The sequence below is a fragment of the Dreissena polymorpha genome, chromosome 12 (genome assembly GCF_020536995.1).
Source record: "Dreissena polymorpha isolate Duluth1 chromosome 12, UMN_Dpol_1.0, whole genome shotgun sequence".
Taxonomy (NCBI): domain Eukaryota; kingdom Metazoa; phylum Mollusca; class Bivalvia; order Myida; family Dreissenidae; genus Dreissena; species Dreissena polymorpha.
In genome coordinates, this window is record NC_068366.1 from 41,683,711 (window position 1) to 41,707,499 (window position 23,789).

General features: G+C 35.4%; 2 protein-coding genes across 5 annotated transcripts in view; one reads left to right on the top strand and one right to left on the bottom strand.

Moving 5' to 3' along the window:
• Positions 1–21: 21 nt before the first annotated feature.
• LOC127852883 (CWF19-like protein 1) lies at positions 22–16,187 on the top strand. Of its 2 annotated transcripts, XM_052386913.1 has the most exons (15): positions 22–181; positions 4,160–4,244; positions 5,468–5,543; positions 5,705–5,806; positions 6,166–6,377; positions 6,728–6,931; positions 7,668–7,796; positions 8,450–8,543; positions 9,430–9,509; positions 9,646–9,761; positions 9,964–10,057; positions 11,966–12,079; positions 13,430–13,533; positions 14,117–14,236; positions 14,438–16,187. In XM_052386913.1, exons 1-15 carry the CDS (start codon positions 159–161, stop codon positions 14,499–14,501), a joined length of 1,617 nt encoding a protein of 538 aa, XP_052242873.1. In that variant the 5' UTR covers positions 22–158; the 3' UTR covers positions 14,502–16,187. The 2 variants fall into 2 exon arrangements, with proteins under 2 accessions (XP_052242873.1, XP_052242874.1); XM_052386914.1 differs by having other exon boundaries at positions 14,117–16,187.
• Positions 15,080–23,789, bottom strand: part of LOC127852882 (protein wntless-like) — a 26,940-nt gene continuing 18,230 nt past the window's right edge. Inside the window, exons 11-14 of one of the 3 annotated variants that reach the window (XR_008036331.1) lie at positions 20,947–21,094; positions 19,928–20,008; positions 18,970–19,645; positions 15,080–18,655 (exon numbers count right to left, since the gene is read on the bottom strand). Coding sequence is in view for 1 of the 3 variants with exons in the window: in XM_052386912.1 (XP_052242872.1) it covers positions 19,530–19,645; positions 19,928–20,008; positions 20,947–21,094 (345 nt within the window). In the remaining 2 variants the exon portion in view is untranslated. Of the gene's footprint in view, positions 19,646–19,927; positions 20,009–20,946; positions 21,095–23,789 lie in introns of all 3 variants that reach the window. The other 2 variants (XR_008036330.1, XM_052386912.1) reach the window with 2 other exon arrangements.

The window sequence follows — 23,789 nt, forward strand, 5'->3', positions numbered from 1 at the left end:
AAAATATTTGGACAACAACAACAACAACAACAACAACAATAAAACTGTTTAAATGCACAAAATTATCGAATTTGTGTTGTTTACAAAACGTTAAACATTTGTTGTTTACTACTGTACGACAGTTTTAAGCATTAAAAGAGTATTTGTTTGTTTGGAACATGTCATCAAATCAACTGCGAATGTAAGCGAATAATTTATCTAAAATACATCTTGAATGGTAGTTCGGAATTGTGTTATTCGGATACAAGTTTGCCTTTATATCGAGAGTGTTTTTTAATGCTCCCTGTAGGGTGGCATATAGCAGTTGAGCTGTCCGTCAATCTGTCCATCCGAAATTGTAACATTGCCCAATACTTTTGCAATATTGAAGATAGCAACTTGATATTTGGCATGCATGTGTATCTCATGAAGCTGCACATTTTGAGTGGTGAAACAGGGCTCGACACTAACGATGGTCCGTTGACCCGGGTTCAGTAAAAAATAGGGAGGACCAGTGAAACTAGAAATTGGTTGATCCGTCGGACCAGTTAAAAATCCTGGCCAGCTTATTGTGAAATACTGGTGGAAAGCCGTTTTAAACAATAAAACAACTATATGTTCATAATAAACCGATAATTTCATCATTATTTTATGGGCCGACTCGAGACCGGGATAAAAATAGCAACATATTGGAAATTCCAATTTTTCTAGATGCCAGGATAACAAAAACCTGTTGTTGGATCAAAAAATCGTTTTGCGTTCCACAAATGTCTCTGGACTTTGCCGTGATCGATACACAAATTAACATAACATCAGGCTTTTTCCGCTCCATTTTGGGAATACGCCACACTGGAATTTTGGGAATTTCGCGTCGTGAAAACCCCCATTTTGGGAAAACAACTATTTGCAAAATTGGCTCAATTGGGAAAAATTATCGCATGTAAATAGTGTTTCTTATATTTCAAAGAAGCCGTTAACTGGTAAATAATGACTATTTTGATAACTTATTATTAAAATTTTACAAAGTATTATGAACATGTGAGATAAGTGCAGGTTTTTAATCTGAATTTGGGGAAAAGGCCTGGCCTTTTTTGAGGTGAAAAAAATGGTGCGAAGCGCCGGATTTTGAGGAAAATAAGGAAAGTCTTAAATAATCATTAACATATTTTACAGTTTTTAAAACAAATTCAAGGCAACAGATATTTTAATTATGCAACACTTTTTTTTTTTGTACACCGGATCAGGTAAACTTATATATTTTAAGTTAAAAAAAAAAAAATTTTTTTTTTTTTTTTTGGAATTGGGAATTTTTTTTTTCAATTGGAAAAAAAACAACAACCAGATTTGCATTGGGAATGAAGCCGAATTTCGGACCCGTGGCATAGGGCGGAAAAAGCCTGAACATTCAAAGCCTTTTGATCGAGAAATGAACTCAATGGTATTTATTATTTTGAAAAAAGCAGCAATAATCAGCATTTTATATTGATCTTAGTACCATCAGAAGATACTTTATTTACCGTGCAAATTTGCACTGGAGGGCGCCGAATAATGTTTTGATATTGCCGGAGAGTAAACGTGCGTATTTTCAAGATTACAAGTTATCGCAATGTGGAATTTCATTCCGGGGCCGGTTGAACCTCCGCCTAAAAAATCTAAAACTAATGAAGAGAAGCTTGAAATTAAAGTAAAATAACATACAAAAATTGTCGGACCACTTTATATCTTGCAGGACCAGTAATTTCTGAAACCTGGTGGTCCTTTGGGACAGTAGGTAAAAAAAGTTAGTGTCAAGCCCTGTGAAAGGTCAAGGTTATCCTTCAAGGTCAAAGGTCAAATATATGGTGTCTGTCATTCGGTCCGAAAACTTTAAAATTGCCCATAACTTTTGCAATATTGAAGATCGCAACTTGATATTTGGCATGCATGTGTATCTCATAGAGCTGCACATTTTGAGTGGTGAAAGGTCAAGGTCATCCTTCAAGGTCAAAGGTCATATATATTGCATCTGTCCGTCCGTCCGAAAACTTTAACATTGCCCATCACTTTTGCAATATTGAAGATAGCAACTTGATATTTGGCATGCATGTGTATCACATAGAGCTGCACATTTTGAGTGGTGAAAGGTTAAGGTCAAGGTCAAATATATGGCTTCAAAGCGGCGCAGTAGATGGCATTGTGTTTCTGACAGACACATCTCTTGTTTATTTTATTTTATTAATAACATATTAGGAGAAACAGGGGTTTTTCTTCCTATTTTGAGAAAAGGAGTCTGACCAAATTGGGAATTTTTTATCGACAAAATTGTCCATTCTTGGAATTTTTGCTTCGATGAAACGGCTCTTTTTGGGAAAACATTGGGAATTTATCTTGCTCTATATTCTGTCTTCTTTATATAAACACATGCAATATTGGGCATGTTCAACGTTTATTCAAGTACTGCAATTTTGTCTTTCAGTTACAGTTACACTCTGAGATAAGAACTGTACAGTCAAAAACTTATAGCAGATATTTTTTACCAAAACAAACACTGGTTAGTCACACAAGTTAAAGCATAATTTTTCTCTGCTTTCGGTTTTTGAAAGCATCACACAGCTCCTCCAATGTTTTGTCATTCAGATCTAGACCTTCAATGCAGGTTAGCATCAGATGAGTTAGTTTGGTTTGTGTGAATGTGCTGCGTAATGGGGAGCACAGCCTGTTCATGGTGCAGAATCCTCGCTGAACCACAGCAGTGCTTGTTGATATGATACACATCAGCTGGACAAGTTTTAACATTAATTATCAAATAATCATAAGTCATAAGACACTTCTTTAAAAAAAAAAAACTAATTAATTTCTGTTTGGGATCAGGTCCGTTTGCTTTGGGAGACCTCCATTTTCTGGAGGTACAGACAGTGCTGAAAAACTCCTGTTAACATTGGCCATACCTTTTGCAATATTGAAGATCGCAACTTGATATTTGGCATGCATGTGTATCTCATAGAGCTGCACATTTTGAGTGGTGAAAGGTCAAGGGTCATCCTTCAAGGTCAAAGGTTAAATATATGGCGTCTGTCTGTCTGTCCGAAAACTTTAACATTGCCCATAACCTTTGCAATATTGAAGATGGCAACTTGATATTTGGCATGCATGTGTATCTCATGGAGCTGCACATTTTTAGCGGTGAAAGGTCAAGGTCATCCTTTAAGGTCAAATATATAGCTTCAAAGCAGCGCAGTAGGGGGCATTGTGTTTCTGACATACACATCTCTGGTTTACTTTATTTTGGTGTCAACATTGCAGAATAAATGCCACTGGACTTTTTATTTTTCCAAAAATTATTAAATAATAGCTTGTTGAACAAAGTCGATGTATTTTATTTCAATTCGTCAATTATTACCACTTGTTTTCATTGGCACAGACCTCCCATCAGTCCAGATGTTTAAGTCTACTTAATCCATTCCTGTTGTGTAATAAAAATGAGTTTTTATTGATTTGATCTTTGTTAACAATGGTTACAACAACCATTCACATTATTTCTGGTTTTCATTGGAGAGTAGCTAGGTCACATTTACTTTTCACAGGATTTATGATGAATTGTAATCAAACAACACATACTACTTATATGTGTGTTTGAGTGTTTATAGAAAACACTGATTGTCTACATATAGTTTGGACAGCAACAATTTAGCTTTTTAAATGCACTATTGAATAATTATCTTAACAAAGCTTCAAAAGTAAATTAATGACTACTGCATGACAGTTTTAAGCATCAAAAGAGTTTGTGTTTGCTTGGAACATGATGCCAAATGAATCAGAAAAGAATTTGTAAAAATATGTTATTATAATAAGAAGAACTTTAACAAGGCATTCTATTTAAAAACTTTTTACAAGACAGAGCAGAAACATGGTAACAAACAACAAGCCTTAGCAACAAACCAGAAGGGCCCAACTAATGAGAAACTGTGTACATGACATATATCTTATGGGGAGCTTTTTTAGCCAATAATTTGGCAAAATATTGCCAATTTAAGAATAGTCTTTTGTTTTAATGTCAAAGAATACATGTTTCACTGCAGATTGACAAATGATTTATTAAACCTGTTTTAAAATCTTCACTTACAATGCGTACTGCTGTAGATGTATACATGAATAGGAACAGATGAAGAATACTAATGATAAGCTAAATATTTCTTTGTAGATTGGTGAGTGGTGATGTGGAAGGCCAATTTGACCAGTTGTTTTCACGAGTGAACAACATTCAAAAAAAGAGTGGCACATTTGATGTAAGAATTTTTAAGGAATACAAGTTTTACTCACAGTGTGTTTAGAAAAATATATTTGCAAGGTGTTTGTATTTGTACTAGAGTGGCTGTAAAAATATCCATTTAACCATTTACCGTAATTACTCTTAGTTTTCTGACATTCTACGTTTTTGGACACCCTCTTTTTTAGCAAAAATAATTATTTTTAGTTAGTTTTAATTTTCGGACAGACAGGTTTGCGTCCATAATTAATGTCTCTTAATTTTCAGACAGTATTTTTTTTAAATCGCTATTCTACAGACTTTGCCCTTGTTTTTGCTTATCTTGTGACACTACGATCGTGGATTTTTTTCAACCGGATAAAGGTCATAAAACCTGGCAGATGCATGTCTGAGGGCAATGAACCATTACATTCGCTTAGTTGGATAAACATGGATATCTGTAAAAAACAAATCGTCAGATACCCACGTTTGACCCATTCCGCTACTCTCCATTTATCGATGCTGGAGAGTAACGGAATAAATTAGTCGTGTGTATCAGACGATGTAGAAAACAATGGATTCACCTGACAGAATTAATTTTGAAACAGAATGTTTGATGATTTTACCGTTTTGTTCTATATCATTTCAGGCAAGAGTTAGCAAAGCTGTGAAGTTGTATTTATTTTAATGCCCCCGGATCGGATGATCGGGGTATATTGTTTTTGGCCTGTCTATCTGTCTGTCTGTCTGTCATTGTATGTGACCCAAAACTTTAATCTTGGTCATAACTTTTCCAATATTGAAGATAGCAACTTGATATTTGGCATGCATTGTATCTCATGGAGCTGCACATTTTGTGTGGTGAAAGGTCAAGGTTATCCTTCAAGGTCAGAGGTCAAATATATGGCTTCAAAGTGCAGTAATGGGCATTGTTTTTCACAAAAACAGCACTTGTTTAAAGCAGAAAAAGAACAGTAAATCACAATAAAATAATTGTACATTTATTTTTTGCGTTTATTTCAATATAATTATAATGTTCAGACACCTTAATTTGTGTCTCTAAATTTTCTGACACCTGAAATTTATATTTTTCGTATAGTAATTTTCGGACACAATTTGTTTAAATTATTTATAAGTGTCCGAAGTAATTATGGTAAACGTAGTTTGTTCGAACAGTATGCAAACATTTTCTTCCTAAGTATTTCTAATTCTAATGTGGATTTCAAAACAGGAATCCATGTTGATTTTTTTTTCTGTTTTTAGATGCTGATATGTGTTGGAGAGTTTTTTGGAGAAAAGAATAATGAATGGGAAGCCTATGCATCAGGAAAATCAAAAGGTGCTTGTTTCATTTTAAAAATAGTTTTAATACTTACGCCATCCCTGGATACTTGCTTAGAGTTAAGACTATAAAACTGCATAGTTCAGACATCCAAATATACACAATATTTAAAGGGTATATGATGTTTACATATTTTTAGGATTGGTTTTCTTTTTAAGTTCCACTGCCTGTGTTATTATTGGGACCAAGTAACTCTGAGAATGTATCACACTTCAAGGACGTGAAAGGGGGGGAATTATGTCACAATGTTACCTACCTTGGTAAGTGTACATGATAAAGAAATTCTTGTTTAGGTGGTAATGTTTACTTGTGTAATTATCTTAATCTAACTTGATAATAAGTTTAACAGCTTTAATAAATGTGTCTACAGTGCATACATAAGTTCACAAAAAATATAACAAGTAAGATAGCATTAACTTGTTAACACGTTAACAGAATAAAAGAAATATCAATTTAACTATTTCGTTGTAAATATAATTGGGATTTATAAGTTGCCTTTATCATATAATACCAGTAAATAAAAAAAACACGCTTGTTATATAATAATAAACACTTTTAAGATCCTTTCAAACTTTAGAACAAATAATTATTATTGATACATGTTATTATCTATTGTCAGGAAAAAAAGGCATCTACACGGGTAGCTCAGGCCTGCAGATTGCATACTTGAGTGGCAAAGAGTCTGTGATCATATCAGACGAGACCAGCTTTAACAATGTGGATATTTCAGCCTTAACAGAACCTGTGAAGAATGACACTAAGTTCAAAGGTGTTGACATACTTATCACTTCACAGTGGCCAAAGGGTGTGGAAAAATATGGAACAGCTGTGGTATGTTATTAATTCAAATTAATTGAAATTTATTCAAATATTTTATCATCATGTCTGCTGAATTTGTTTAGAATTTGCTTAATTTAGTTCTATTTTTAAAGTTGGAAATGATCATGTAAGAATAATGAAATAATAAAGGTTATTGACTACCATAGCAAAAGAATAACTGACAGGCATGGCAGTTACAAGGTAAATTGTGGATATGTTCTGCTTTTTTATTTTACATTCAGTGGATATGATTTTACTTTTGTTAATTATATACAGTGTCATTAAAAAACGTAGGTCAGATATAATGTGATTAGTATGACTTTAATTGCTCTTTATGTCATTCTTTATTGTTAATACATTAGGAGGGCTTTGAGTCAGAAAGTGTTGGCTCAGAGGCTATTGCCCAGTTATCCCTTGCTCTGCGACCACGCTACCACTTCTGTGGACTGGAGGGGGTGCACTATGAGAGACAGCCCTACAGAAACCACAAGGTCCTTGCAGAGGGGGCCAGGCACGTGACAAGGTTTATTGCTCTGGCAAAGGTTGGGAATCAAAAGAAAAGCAAGGTAATGTCAAATTAGTGTTTTCGTGTCCAAGTTGAATGAAACTAAATTCGTGGTCACAACGCGATTATAGAAATTCTACCATTTAAGAGGTTTCCACATTAAGCAGTTGGAAAGAATCACTAAAATGTGAGAGTTTCTAAGAGAAAATATGCAGTCAATTTATATTCTTATAATTGTCTACAATAATTATATCTGGTTAGTGAAGCAAATAAAATACAAATACAATATAATGAATTTTTAATTGGAAGGAGATATGTTAAATGTTCTCATCTATGTCTAATCATTTGTATCTTTTGAAGAGAGTGTAATGAACTGAAAGTAAGTTAATGTATTGTTTTCATGAGGATTTTAGTTCTGCCATTCGTGCCATTTAAATTCTAAATGAGGCGTGTGTTGAGAACACGTTCCCTAAATCAGTCTGTTCATTGCTATCAAAAGGTTCGAAATATTTTTATTTATTGAACAGTCCTTTCAAGAAGGCTTTAATAGATGTCTCGTGCTATACAGGGTAAATTTTAAATTTGCATATAATAAGGGAGCAACACATTTGGAATAAGGTGGAAACTCCATTTTTAAGAATGAAGGATTTAGCAAGGACTGTACAATTGTTTGAGTTTCTGTTGGTTGTGAGTTTAGCTGATTGGGTCTTACAAGAAACTCTCTGTGTTTTCGTTTAATGTATCTATATTATTTTATTGCTTGACTTGATAACACATCTTTGTGCATTGTGTTATAGTATCTGTATGCATTCAACGTTGTACCGCTGTGCCAAATGGAGCAGTCAGAGCTGGTTTCCCAGCCCCAGGATGTGACTGAATGCCCGTACAAGAGCAAATCATTCCAGGGCCAGCAAAAAGATTCAATGGTAGGTGTAATGGCTTGGTTTGTGGTATGAACTGATATACAAAACTCAGCTGATCTTGTAGTTGGAAATGACACAAAATCCGTTCAAGTACTGATGCAGCTTTCCTTATTTTGCTTTTAAAAATGCTTCTTAACATTAGAAGTAACAATGTTTGCACACACATATATGAATCTTGGATCTATACTGAATGTAAATGTGTTTTGGAACATGTTGTTTAGGTTGCAGGGCAGTTTTTTATGTGGATGTAGAAAGAACATGTGAAAGTTGCAATCTCTGAATGGATTCAAACATTGACAATCTAATTTTGTTGTAAGGTGAAATGATTTATATGCCCCCGAAGGAGGGCATAAAGTGATCGCACTGTCCGTCTGTCAGTCACACTTTGCGTTTAGGTTTCGAAAAATGCTCATAACTTCTATGTCCCTTCAGATGTAACATTCATATTTGGTATGCATGTGTATATGGACAAGGCCTTTCCATACGCATACAAATTTTGACCCCTTTAACCTTGACCTTAGGGTCCGCGCTTAGGTTTCGAAAAATGTGTTTAGGTTTCGAAAAATGCTCATAATTTCTATCAAAGCGTTTATTGGGGGCATATGTCATCCTATGGAGACAGCTGTTGTTCATTTACTTTTTGTCACTGTGTGCAGGAACAGCAGTTTTTCTATGATATGAAGTCTGGTGGCGGAGAAAAACGGAGACAGGGAGAGGGTGGACAGGACAGGCAGAACAAGAAACACAAACGTAAGTAGGTTCACATGGGAAATAATGCATTCATGACATTTTAAGAAATATGCATGTCAGTGTAATTACATTTCAGACAATAAATTTGCATGTAAACTTGTTTAGTTTGGATTATTCTTAGAAGTATTTTGATGGATTAAATGATAAACAATAAAAATGCATGTCATGAAAAAAATGTATTCAACATCAACAGATTTGTGCTTTGATTTTCCTTCAATCTGTTCTTTATTCATTTTGTTTGTATGATATATTACTTATTCATGATTTTAAGCTCACATGAGCACAACGTGCTCATGGTGACCTTTTGTGATCGCTTTTTGTCCGTCATCTGTTGTGCATTGTGCGGCGTCACTATTTGCCTTGTTAACTCTCTAGAGGCCACATTTATTGTCCAATCTTCATGAAATTTGGTTAGAACATTGGTTTTAATGATATCTTGGATGAGTTCGAAAATGGTTACGTTTGCTTGAAAAACATGGCTGCCAAGGGGCAGAGCATTTTTCCTAATATGGCAATATATGGCAAATGTAAAAATCTTGTTAACACTCTAGAGGCCACATTTATTGTCTGATCTTCATAAAACTTGGTCAGAAGATTCATCCCAATAATATCTTGGACAAGTTTGAAAATGATTCCAGTTGGTTGAAAATCATTGCCGCCAGGGGAGCGGGGCATTTTTCCTTATATGGCTATAGTAAAACCTTGTTAACACTCTAGAGGCCACATTTATTTTCCGACCTTCGTGAAACTTGGTCAGGAGATTTGTCCCAATAATATCTTGTTATCTCAGGTGAGCGACTTTGGGCCTTTCAGGCCCTCTTGTTTATAAAATACTGATAACACTTCCTGACCAATGTGTTGTTTCTTGATTGTTGCTTTCCTTTAGCCATACCAACAGGCCCGTGCTGGTTCTGTCTTGGAAGTCCAGAAGTAGAGAAGCACCTTGTGGTCAGTGTTGGAGAACAGGTTGGTAACCAGGAGCAACTGAATTGGCTTGTTATATTTACTATGTGTGAGAAAAGTGTGTATCGCTTACTTAAAAAAAAAGAGTATGTTTTTATAGGTACACATTTTGTACAGCTCTTCCTCACAACTGTTTCAGACTTATCTAGCCCTTGCCAAAGGTGGTCTTGTCCCGGACCATATACTGATCCTGCCCATCGGCCACTACCAGTCCAGTGTGACAGCACCAGATGAGGTGATGAATGAAATTGACAAGTGAGGCTTGTAGCTTATTCATCAACCTAGTTTGAGATTTAGGACTAAATTGCATATTCCTAAAGATAGGATAACAAGTATGGAATATTCTCCAAACTGTTATTGTTTAAATCAGTCAGGTTATGCAAGTCTTGTATTATTCATGATTTTCTTGTTTTTTGTTGTTGTTGAAATCATATGATATGCATAATTTCTTCTCCAGGTTCAAGAAAGCTTTGAAGAAATGTTTCAAAAAGCAGGGAAAGGCAGTTGTCTTCTTTGAGCGAAATTTCAAAACACAACATTTACAAATACAAGTGGGTACACAATTTGAGCTTATGACAGTACAATCATATCTTAACAAATACATTTCATTAAGTGTTCATACTTAAGTCATATGTATTCATGTAACATTTGTGTGACATTTCTTATCAGAAGTGATTGCGAAATCAATCACATCCTAACAAGCCACTACTACACAATTTGGTAGCTTGTTAAACTTAATAAAACAATGGGAACAATGTTGGTTTCTTTGGTTACTAGCAGCAAGCACTAAATCATTGCAGCGCAAGAGTAGGAAATTCAGTGCACTTATCCCTGCATGGGTTTCAACCACAATGTTTTTAGCTCACCTGAGCACAACGTGCTCATGGTGAGCTTTTGTGATCGTCTTTTGTCCGTTGTGCATCGTGCCTTGTGAATTGTGCGGCGTCAACATTTGCCTTGTTAACTCTCTAGAGGGCACATTTATTGTCCAATCTTCATGAAATTTGGTCAGAAGATTGGTCTCAATGATATCTTGGATGATTTCCAAAATGGTTACGTTTGCTTGAAAAACATGGCTGCGAAGGGGCGGGGCATTTTTCCTTATATGGCTATATATGGCTATAGTCAAACCTTGTTAACACTCTAGAGGCCACATTTATTTTCTGATCTCCATGAAACTTGCTCAGAAGATTTGTCCCAATGATATCTTGGATGAGTTCAAAAATGGTAACCTTTGCTTGAAAAACATGGCTGCCAAGGGGCGGGGCATTTTTCCTTATAAGGCTATATATGGCTATAGCAAAATCTTGTTAACACTCTAGAGGCCACATTTATTGTCCGATCTTTATGAAACGATTTCGAAAATGATGATGGTTGGTTGAAAAACACGGCCGACAGGGGGCGGGGCATTTTTCCTTATATGGCTATAGTAAAACCTTGTTAACATTTTAGAGGCCACATTAACTGTCCGATCTTCATGAAACTTGGTCAGAAGATTTATCCCAATAATATCTTGGACGAGTTCAAAAATGATTTTAGTTGCTTTAAAAACATGGCCACCAGGGTGCGGGGCATTTGTCCTTATATGGCTATATATGGCTATAGTAAAACCTTGTTAACACTCTAGAGGCAACATTTATTGTCCAGTCTTCATAAAATTTGGTCAGAAGATTGGTCTCAATGATATCTTGGATTAGTTAAAAATAATTATGTTTGCTTAAAAAATATCGATTCCAAGGGGCGGGGCAATTTTCCTAATATGGCTATAGTAAAATCTTGTAAACACTCTAGAGGCAACATTTACTGTCCGATCTTCATGAAACTTTGTCAGAAGATTCATCCCAATAATATCTTAGACGAGTTCAAAAATGATGTCGGTTGGTTGAAAAAAAGGCTGCCAGGGGGCGGTGCATTTTTCCTTATATGGCTGTAGTAAAACCTTGTTAACACTCTAGAGGCCACATTTATTTTCCGATCTTCATGAAACTTGGTCAGAAGATTTGTCCCAGTAATATCTTGTTATCTCAGGTGAGCGACTTTGGGCTTTTCAGGCACTCTTGTCCTTAAATTGTTGTTGTACAAAATATCTCAATCAAATATGATCCATGGTTTCTGAGTTGTATAACACATTGTCAATTAATACATATGAGCCTTGTTCTGAGAAAACTGGGCTTAATGCATATTCGTATCCCAGGTTAGCCTGTGCAGTCCACACAGGCTAATCAGGGACAACTCTTTCTGCCTAAATTTTGATTTTCAGTAAGGAGGGACTTCCTTGAAACTAAAAAAAACATAAAAGCGAAGTGTCGTCCCTGATTAGCCTGTGCAGACTGCACAGGCTAATCTGGGACGACAATTTACGCACATGCATTAAGCCCAGTGTTCTCAGAACACGACTCATATACACTGTGATTGTCTCCTTTCTGTGTCTACCTAATATTCCTGCTGTCCCGCTGCAGGCTGTACCAGTGCCTGCAGACAGTGCTCAGGAGGTGAAGGACATGTTCACAGAGTGTGCCGAGGCTGAGGGCATAGAAATCAACGAGATACCCGTGCACTCAGACATCAAACAGGTAGGAAAAGAATAGTGAAAAGTAAGTGTCTTGCAGTGGCCTAGATAATTATTTAGGAAATAGGGTTTTCACCCTTTGATTTTGAAAAATAGGGTGATTTCATTCTTTAAATAGGGTGAACTGAGTTATAAAACGACGGATTAAGTCAGATTGAAAACGCATGTATGTCGCTGTAAATTATTTGGTCAGACGCTTTATTTAACTATGAAATCCAGTCCGCAGAGCCAGTCCGCAGAGCGTTTTAATAACTTTGACTGTTATTCATCATCCAGGTGCTTGCTGAATGAAAGCATCGCCTCGTTACGATAATACTTCAAAATTGACGAATTTGCGTAAAAGTCAAATTGGTTGCGTTTTCAATACGCATTATATGGTATTTCATTGCGTTTTTAAACATTTTAATAGGGTAAAAAACGCAGATACGCAGCTTATCTGGGGCACTGGTCTTGCTTGTCTCCTGATTTTGTATGTTACCAAATCTCTAAAGTTTGTATTTTTATTTAAAGCATTGATGATTAAGCCCTTTATTTTGTACTTCAGCCTCTCAATTACTAAGTTCTATTACAATGTGTGAGTATGTTTTTTTATGCCCCGGTATCGAATGATCGGGGGCATATTTTTTTACCCTGTCATTCTGTCCCAAATTTTTAACCTTGGTTAAAGTTTTGCGATTACTTTTGCAATATTGAAGATAGCAACTTGATATTTGGCATGCATGTGTATGTGATAAAGTTGCAAATTTTGAGTGGTGAAAGGTCAAGGTCATTCTTCAAGGTCGGAAGTCAAAAAATACAATCCAAGGGAAGTAATAACCTTTCAAAGGGAGATAATTTTCAAACCTGCCAAGTGATATATTGAAATATAGGGGGCATTGTGATTCTGACAAACACATCTCTTGTTTGGTGATATATTTGTGTTTTATGTTAAATTTTTACAAACTGCTGTTGCACAAAGCCTTTAAAAATTGACCAGGCATAAAATAAGCGATTGTTCAGCCCTCTTAATTTTCCAACATAAAACGCCTCTTCAATTACTGGTTAATCACAACAGATTTACAGCCGTTGAATGGTCTTTTTATGAGGCACACCAGAGTTCCCCCGATGTTTGTAAAAAAATTATATCACTGAAAACTTTTCACCTATTTGAACATTTTACTGAAATATTTTGCAATTAATAATGTGTTATTTGACAAGAAAATTTCAGTATCTTGTTTAACTATTTAAAATGTTTACCTGTGTATGGTTTCTTACTGTATACTGTAGTGTTTTACATTTCTTATGATAAGATACATAAATAGATTCCTTTGATATTAGATTCTCTTCTCCAAACATAATGTTCTTGTTTCTACAGATTGTACAGATGGGTGTCCCATATTTCTATGCAGAGCTGCCTCTAGGTGAGAAGATGTACTGCCGTATACAGGCCTCACAGAAGTTCCCTCTGCAGTTTGGGAGGTGATTATGGCGCTTTGTCAACTAAATAAACATAAGTGTCGTGAAAAGTGTGCATAATGCATGTGCGTCAAGTGTCGTCCCAGATTAGCCTGTGCAGTCCGCACAGGCTAATCAGGGATGACACTTTTCGCCTAAACTTGATTTTCGGTAAGGAGAGACTTCCTTGAAACTAAAAATACCATAAAAGCAGAAAGTGTTGTTCCTGATAAGCCTGTGCGGACTGCACAGGCTAATCTGGGACGACACTTTACGCACATGCATTAAGCGCATTTTCCTCAGAATGCGACTCATATATAAATGAAAGGTTTCAATGGAAGTTTGTTTAGAGCTTAACTCTTTATTGTACTTTGCCTCGGCATCAAAGCGATTTAAACAAAATCTGTAAGCTAGTTTTTAGGAATGGCTTTAAGTGATTACATTCAATCATAAATATACAATTTCCATATTAAAAGACTCTTTTGGCCAAGTTTGGTCACACTTGTTAGTTTTGAAAATAATGGTCCGTTTTACTCGTAATCATTTATATATATGTACTTAGTCACTATATAGGCAGGTTAAAGTAAAAACTTATGCTCTTCATTAGGGAGGTGGTGGCGAGTCCAGGCATTCTCAACATGCCAGAGCGTGTGGACTGGAAGGTGTGCAGTGTCTCCAAGGCTCAGGAGCAGACGCATGCAGCAGACTTTAAAACCATGTTCAAGAAGTACGACTTCACGATAGATTAGATATGGGTCAAGGATGGAATGCATTTACCCTTTCAGTGCGGGAACCGAATTTTGAAGGTCTTTGCAAACAGTTTGGATCCAGATGAGACGCCACAGAATGTGGCGTCTCATCAGGATCCAAACTGTTTGCTATTCTGATAGTATTCTTTGAAAAAAATCTTAGAAAATGCTTATTTTAGAAATTCAGCAGACGACATTTTAGCAGAAGACAAATTTCCCAGCATGCAAAGGGTTAATACTTGATGAAGAAAAGATTGATTTGATGAGACTCCATGCTTGAGATGGTCAGGCAACTTATGGTGTGGATTTTAAGGATGCAAGACAGGAAAACAAGTTTAAGAAGTACAACTTCACAATGGATTAGAACTTTGCCAAGGAAATAATGACTTTATACCTCATGCAACTTGATGCATATGGATTTGATATTATTATCTGATGTTATTCTTACCGTAAAAACAATTGTTTCAACAAACATCTTGTAGTGAAAAATATGTTAAAGTAATTTGTACAATACTGCATGGTATTTTACAAGGACTGCACAGGCTAATCTAGGACAACAGTTTAGGCACATGTACTAAACCCTTTTTCAAAGGGCAAGGCCAATGTAGTGTCATCGGAAACACCTGTATCCGCATCTCGAATATCGTGGTCACACACAGCGGTCAAATATTGGCGTTATACAGCTGTCTGTATGCTTTCATGCCATAATGGTATCTGTCAAGCAGTAAACAGAGATATATGTTGCCCTTATTCTTTAGTGTAGGTCTGAAAAAAGGTCAGAGGGGTAAAAGCCCATATCAACTGAAGACAAACCATATATACTAGCTCTACATTTATTGCTGTGCACATATATATACATGAGACATCAAATTGCTTAACAACAATGTAAATTCAAACATGATTCGTTTAATGGCATGATAAATATTGCATATTAAATTTCATTGAAATAGCTGAAATGTAATGATTACAAAATAATAAATTCAGATTGATTTTGATTGAGATTCTACTCTCCAATATATTACTAAATCTTATATAATGTTAAATTATTAAAGCTTATGTACCGTTTAATAGTTGGAAGCTCATGTGCAAAAAATCAATTTGCATTCCCATTAAATCAACAAAACAAAATAAAGCATGTCTGGATTTGTTGTGATTTTTTTGTGTAAAGATGGGTTTGGAACAATTTTACTTCAGAAAAAGAACAAGAGATGTGTTTGTCAGAAACACAATGCCCCCTATTGCGCTGCTTTGAAGCCATACATTTGATCTTTGACCTTGAAGGATGACCTTGATCTTGACCATTCACCACTCAAAATGTGCAGCTTCATGAGATACAGATGCATGCATACAAATATCAAGTTGCTATCTTCAATAATGCAAAAGTTATTGCAAAAACTTTAACCAAGGTTAAAGTTTTGGGACACTTCAAAAATATTGTTAATGCTTTAGATATCTATCAAACACTTTGGTAATTGAATAAATACCATTGCATACAATAATGCTATATTTTTTATATTTTATACTTATTGCAAATCAGTCTTAAAATAATACATAAAATGTTTGCCATTTACAAAGAGGCATTTGAGACCAACCATAATGGATTTCGTATACTGTATAGTGTGTGCAGACTTAACTGCAATATCTGAGTAGGTCACTCCATATTTGACATCAATAACTAGATAAAATGATAGACTTATTGGTGTCCTGTGAATATTTTGCATTTTTTTCAATTAACTATGTGTTTTTTTGCATGAACAAAATAGCACTAACAAGAGATTGCCAAGCAATATGGTCGGTCCCCTACCGGTGAAACTCCACCATTGTCAGATTTTTTTTATATTTGTTTCCATAGCCAACAGAATTCTTGACATAGGAACAAAATGAAATGACGTGCATAATCTCCATATCATATTGCCATCTATCCATGTTAATGTTTCATGAAAAAATATGAAGAACTTTTAAAGTTATCGCAGGATTCAGTAAAAAGTGACACTGACTGATGGACCGGCTGACTGACAGACAGAGCGCAAACCATACGTCCCCTCCGGTTTCACGGGTAGGGGACAATAATGAATGAGGAAACCAAACGTTTTGAAATATTTGTTATCAATAATAATTATGTTCTAAATCCAAGCATGCAGAATACCAAGCACAGCTGACACATGTGGACCCTAATGAATACAAGCTTGCAACATAAATTAGAATAGAATGTAAAATGAGTGAGGAAATATTTCTTCCAACTGCTACTTAATAAACAACAATATATACATTTACAGCACCATATGGGACAAAACCACAACATCTATGCTAAATGTATAAAAAAATGTTAGTAAATATAATCAAATTTACAGTTTTACAGCTTGAGAAGTCTTCCGTCCAATGAAATTGCATGTTAATTTTTTTAAACAAATTGATAACTATTACATCATACGAACAAATCATATGGCACAAAGAATAAGAATTTTATAGAAAGAGTGGCGCATTGCATGTGTTTTGAAATTGATATTTCAGTATACAATATGTAAAACAAATATAGATTGTAAAAAGTTGATAACATAATTGAATACGAGTACAAAAAATATTCACAACCTTAAGAATCACAGATTATTTATATAATATAGATAAATCAATACAAAGTGAAATAAAAATTCAGATGCAGTTAAACATTACTCAATTAATGATAATAGAAAAAAAATCACATCAGTTAGAACAAAATAACTTTTTTGGGTTGTAATCAGCAGTTATTGAAAAATCTTAAAAGTATAAATCAATTGAATAATAAGAGTATAGTCTTTTACAAAATGTACATATATTCTATAAAAAAAAGAGCATATCATAATAACATTTTAATAAGATTTTGATATTGATAATTTTTGAATTTGTATATCCATAGTTAACCATTTAATTTTTTTTACAGCACAACGCTTATTAAATTGTACTTTTAGCAGGTTAATGTTATCATTTATCAGAAGAAGAGCAAAGCAACATTGGGAGGATAAATCTATCATACTACAATAAACTATATGAAACTACCAATATCAAACAAAAGTTACCAGTATACATGAACAATAATTGCCGTACATGTATACAAATCAGTTTGATAAATGTTCCCACAGCATTACTGGCCTGTTTAAAAAAACCCTTCCCAAGATCATGAGAATTGTAACATTGTGGAACATTATTGCATCACATACTTTACAACTTTTACAAAGGTTCATAAAGTCTAACAGTAATATCCAAACATCAGCACAATCTATGCCTAATGCATGCGTATATACATGTTTTTCTCACTTTCGTGTATGTACAATACCAGTCCTGCAGACAACTAGAGTTTTGTCACAGACGTGACGAATACCCCCACATGCCGCATTGACACATAATATTTTGCATGTCGTCTTCACACAAAACAGCGGACACCATGCTCAATTTTTAAAACGCACTTAGTGACCCCTAGACTTAGTTTTTGACACAGAAAGGCCCATGTTCTAACTTGGCCTTAAGATCATCTCCATAAAACTTCTGACTAAGTTTGGTGAAGATGGGGTGTTAACTACTTGAATTAGAGAGCAGACACCATGCTGAATTTTAAAAAACGCACTAAGTGACCCCGTGACCTAGTTTTAGGCCTGGAAGGGCCCCTTTTTAAACTTGTCCTAGAGATCATTTAGATAAAACTTGTAACCAAGTTTGGTGAGGATTGGATGAAAACTACTTGAATTAGAGAGCGGACAACATGGTGAGGTTTAAAACGCACTAAGATACCCCGTGACCTAGTTTTTGACCTGGCATGACCCATATTCAAACTTGACCTAGACATCATCTAGATACAACTTCTGACCAAGTTTGGTGAAGATTGGATGAAAACTACTTGAATTAGAGAGCGGACAACATTGTGATGTTTAAAACGCACTAAGTGACCCCGTGACCTTGTTTTTGACCCGGCATGACCCATATTCAACCTTGCCCTAGACATTATCAAGATACAACTTCTGACCAATTTTGGTGAAGATTGGATAAAAACTACTTGAATTAGAGAGCGGACAACATGGCGAGGTTTAAAACACACTAAGTGACCCCATGACCTAGTTTATGACCCGGCATGGCCCATGTTCGAACTTGACCTACACATCATCTAGTTACAACTTCTGACCAAGTGTGGTGAAGATCGGATTTAAACTACTTGAATTAGAGAGCAGACACCATGCTCAATGTGTAAAACGTACTAAGTGACCCTGTGACCTAGTTTTTGATCTGGCATGGCCCATGTTCAAACTTAGTCTTCAGATAATCTAGATAAAACTTCTGACCAAGTTTGGTGAAGATCGGATGAAAACTACTTGAATAGAAAAGAAGACACCATGCTGAATGTTAAAAAACGCACTAAGTGACCCTGTGACCTAGTTTTTGACCCGGCAAGGCCCATGTTCGAACTTGGCCTTAAGATCATCTAGATACAACTTCTGACCAAGTTTGGTGAAGATCTGATGAAAACTAATTGAATTAGAGAGCGGACAACATGCTGAATGTTTAAAACGCACTAAGTGACCCCGTGACCTTGTTTTTGACCCGGCAAGGCCCATGTTCGAACTTGGCCTAGACATCATGTAGATACAACTTCTGACCAAGTGTGGTGAAGATCGAATGAAAACTACTTGAATTAGAGAGCAGACAACATGTTGAATGTTTAAAACGCACTAAGTGACCCCGTGACCTAGTTTTTGACCCGGCAAGGCCCATGTTGGAACTTGGCTTAGACATCATCTAGATACAACTTCTGACCAAGTTTGGTGAAGATCGGATGAAAACTACTTGAATTAGAGAGCGGACACTTAATACGGACCGACAGACAGACCGACAGACAGACAGACAAGTTCACTCCTATATATCCCCCTAAACTTCGTTTGTGGGGGTATAAAAACAGTGGATCAAATACACACAGTTTTCAAAACTGCACAAAAACAAACGCATAGCGCCATATTCCATATGGTTAATGCATTCTCAGTTTGTTATCTCCTGGCCCAAAAGTCACAAAGTATTGAACGGTAACCTTAATTATTTAAAAATCATAAAATGCCTGATGTTTTATGTGTTGCATGTAAATATCATTGGTCATTTAAAATGTTTTAAACTAGTCTCTGTTAAGTATACTATTTAATCATTTGAGATTGTAGAAAAAGTGTACAAATAGTTTGTCTATCCATATTTTTCCGAATACATTTCAAAGTTCCCAAGTGAGCCATTTGATACCAAGCGCCAATGTCTCCACTGCCTTTAGTCCTCAGCAACCTTGGCAACAAAGTTTTGAAGGACGGACCCCCCCTCGGAACTTGAGGGCAGATAGGTCAGCTGCACTTCCTCCTCACGGCTGTTCTCATCAGATCCAGTTGCTAAAATAAAACATAATGTGATAAAAAGTATCACACTATAAATCATTTCAGCAGACATTATTTCCTCAAATGTTTAAACACACTAAAAATTAATCTTAGTAACCTTAACTGCAGCTCAAACATATTAAAAGTATTTGTAAAATGTTGAAACCTTAATGTGTAGAAATATACTTTCTATCAACAAATATGTATGTGTCTATCTATTATTTAAGTGCATGCTGCATATTTTGACACATACTACAATACTTAACCATACAACCATAAGACACCAAGGGTACTTACTCTGTGGTTCAAACTGCTTGTGAGATGGAGCGTAGAGAGACAGAAGTCCAAACACATACACGTTCCACATTCCATACACTCCTGGAATAAATATCATTTTAATTGTACAGTCTGATACAATGCTTGTCTGCAGATTACAAAACTATGAAATATATAACAATAAGTTAGCTACTTAACAACACATATAACACAACAGTTTAAGTTTTCATCATTTGTTCACCACACAACTTCTGGAGAATAGTAGGTGAGTGGTCAATTCAATCAACTTTATTCAGTGAGGTTTAGAAGACCTATACCATGAGCCTTGACAACATGGTGTTGATAATTTTCGTTTCTTGAAAATAAACTTATTTGTGTTCAATACTAACCTGGTATTTTACTTGTTCTACCATTTTCTAAACATACTAGGTATTTTTCCTTAAAAAATAAATTGCTGAAGTTGCCAGAAAACACGAACAACATCCAATGACATCATGTTAATAAACAAAATAAAGTCATTGTTCCAGGCATGAAAGCATTATACTGGCAATGCTGAACTAAAGAATACTCATCAGGGATTTATTTTGACAATGTACCCCTGATGGGATTACAATTGATTATTTGCTAATTTCAAGTCAGAGTACTTGAAAAACATTTATCTCAGAGAAAATGCACGTGCAACATGGAAACACATACTGAATTACACTGAACATTTCTCCACAATATTCTGACCATTACAAATTTCTACATAAACTAAAATAATTAAAATCTGTGTATTTAGCATACTTGAGTTTTCGCTAAAGCCAGCTTACATTTTCTGATTTATTTAATTTTTGCTTTGAAGTATTTTCTTGCCTTTGAGCAAATGGGCTTGTCAGAAAAGTTCTCTTCATATCACAGGGACGACAATCCCATAAGATGCTGTTGTAATTTATGAGGGTTTATTCATGTCCAGTGCACCTGGCACAGTTGACATGGGATGAGGAACTCAACAGTTAGTGGTTAGAGCAATAGTAACAACCCAGTAGAGGGATCCCTACCTGTGAAAAATGCACTAGTGTAGCGTATGGAGGGGGGTTCTCCCATCCACTGACCCTCCCCCAATTGACTGAGGATAAAGAACACCACAGTGAGGGCTGAGCACACAAGGGTCAGCAGCATCAGGAACTTAAACCGGTAGATCAGACCCTGAAATGAAACCAAAGGTCCTTGTGATGTAAAAGTCCTGGGACCACAGCCTGATATTTCCCACACAGATGCCAATTACTCTTAGATTTTAAGATACATAAAATAATAAAATATAGAGTGAAAATCAATATGAAATAAAAGCTAGTATTTTTTTGCTGATATGGCTGGAAAGTGAGTGGTATTTAAACAGGTAAAAAAGGGTATAAAACAGCAAAAAATACCTATTGTGTGATTACCGGTACGCCCTCTGAACAATAATTTAGTGCCACAACATTACTTAGAGGAACACTGATAACTATATATTACTTTTTTTTTTGGATATGTACTGTTTAGAACGGCCTTTGTTGATATATTAATGGATAATTATGTTCATAAAGGTTGACAAGGGAAATAAAACAATTCAATATGTTTGATTTCCTTTTAGCAAAATGTATTTCGATTAAGTTCTTTGATAACCGATTTCAAAAGCAAGCATTTGATATATTGTAGTATAAACCTTTTATTTTCAGTGAAAATAACATGTGAAAATAAATTTTCGCTTTTTTATCCTTTAAATTACTTCTAAAATATGACTTTATACAATTCGTTACACTAATCACATATTTCAGCAGACAATTGCATTAGATAACTGAAATGCTAATAAAACCTTCATAACAATTTTTCAAACACAACCTGCATCAGATTAACATGACTGACATTATATATTGGTTTCTGTAATGAGATACTGCAGTTAACTCATTAAGCAAAATGCTTTGGTTGCTTTCTAATATTTCTAAACGAGATGACCACTTAAAGGCATAAGGTGAAATCGTTGTCTATTACATGTAAACATGCTTATTTACCCAAATAACCCAGACGTTACACTCCACTCACTTCTCACATTCCTCTGCAAAGTTTTATGACCATTATTCCAGTGTAATATAACAGTTGTGATGTGTCATGAGATTTACGCAAAAAAGGTAAAATTACCCTACTAAAAAATTCAGTCATTATTTGTAGGTGAAAATCTGATTGTCACTACATTTAGAGTGATGAGCAATTTTTGGGCTGAAAAAAATGATGTCCAAAACTTAGAATGTCTGAAATCTTATAATGATTACGGTAAATTATTTTGACCCTAAACTGTGGGGAAATGATCCCATCCTGAGAGGTGTAAAAAGCCCACGTATTAGCAAATAATGTGAAACCTATGCAACAACCGATGGATACCATGAGTTGTATTAACCACAAAATAACAACACCAGACACTGTTAGATAAATGATTAAAATCTTATTATTTTGGGTCATCAAAATATGGTTAAAAGCAATCTTGAGAAAAATATTAACATTGCAGGCGAAGGAAAACATGCAAGTTTTTAATATAAAGGGAAATAACTTTGAAATGTCATTGAAGTTGTCTTAGACTAAAATATCAAGTCTTATCTACTAACACCTTGCTGAAGTCTGGTGATGATCATATGAAATCAGTAGGACATTAGAGAGTGGCCATTGCTTGAACAGATGGAATTCAGAGGGAAGTAACCAAGAGAGCCTAGATATTATGCCTTATAACATTGTTACAGACTAGAGTAGACAATAGAGAATTACCTACTCACAGACATATCGGAACCAACAAGAAACCGTCCGAGACGGGTGATGCTCCCCAAAGGTTTTTTCTTGTCACAATATTGCACAATATATTCAGATAAAAGGAAACGTCTTGAGGGAACAGTAGTTGGGGGGACAATAATTTTTGTATAGAACATTTCAAAGGGCCATAACTCTGTGAAAAATCATCCGACCAGAACGCACTGATAATATGCACATCTCAACTTGGTAGTGAAGCTTCCCATAAAGTTTCATTGAATTCCGGTCATTAGTTGCTGAGAAATAGCCCGCACAAGAATTGCACTATATGTACAGTTAATGGAAAATTTCAAAGGGCCATAACTCTGTGAAAAATCATCCGACCAGAACCCGCTGATAATATGCACATCTCCTCTTGGTAGTGAAGCTTCCCATAAAGTTTCACTGAATTCCGGTCATTAGTTGCTGAGAAACAGACTGGACAAAAATTGTGCACAGACGGACAGACAGACAGACAGACGCACACACCGACAGACGAAGCGGCGACTATATGCTCCTCCCAAAATAAATTTTGGGGGAGCATATAAACCTGGCATGTTTCATTATTATAGCCATTTCTTAATAAACATTTAATTTTTCTGTCTAAAAGACAATATATATGTTCTGTGTTAACAGGTTTTTTTTCTGACTATCTCAATAGGTTTTGCATTGGCATAAACCCTTCAGTATCGGATAAAAGAGAATTAAGTTCTTTATAATTAAAATTGATTTTTTTTTCAACATATTACAGTTTGGGTAATTAGCTGTAAAAGTTTGTTGTATCAACATCAAACATTGTTTTTTTTTTCAAAACTAAGCCTGGTTTTTAGAAAAATGAGCATAATTAATGAGCATTAATTGTTGTCCCAGACTAGCCATTGCAGTACCCCACAGGCTAATCAGTAACCAAACTTTTGGCCTAAACTGCATTTTTGTTTAGAAGAGAACTGATATGAAACAAAAATTCCATAAAAGCGGAAAGTGTCGTCCCTGATTAGATTGTGGGGACTTCTAAGGCTAAAGTGGGACTACAATGTACACACTAGCATTAAGTCCAATGTTCACAGAATGATGCTTGATTGTAGGACAT

Bases quoted from the DNA above. Each gene is read 5' to 3' on its own strand.
- LOC127852883 (XM_052386913.1), top strand. From the start codon at position 159: ATGTCATCAAATCAACTGCGAAT. The intron at 5,544-5,704 runs GTGCTTGTTTCA...TTTCTTTTTAAG, and splicing joins TGCATCAGGAAAATCAAAAG to TTCCACTGCCTGTGTTATTA. The intron at 6,932-7,667 runs GTAATGTCAAAT...ATTGTGTTATAG, and splicing joins GGAATCAAAAGAAAAGCAAG to TATCTGTATGCATTCAACGT.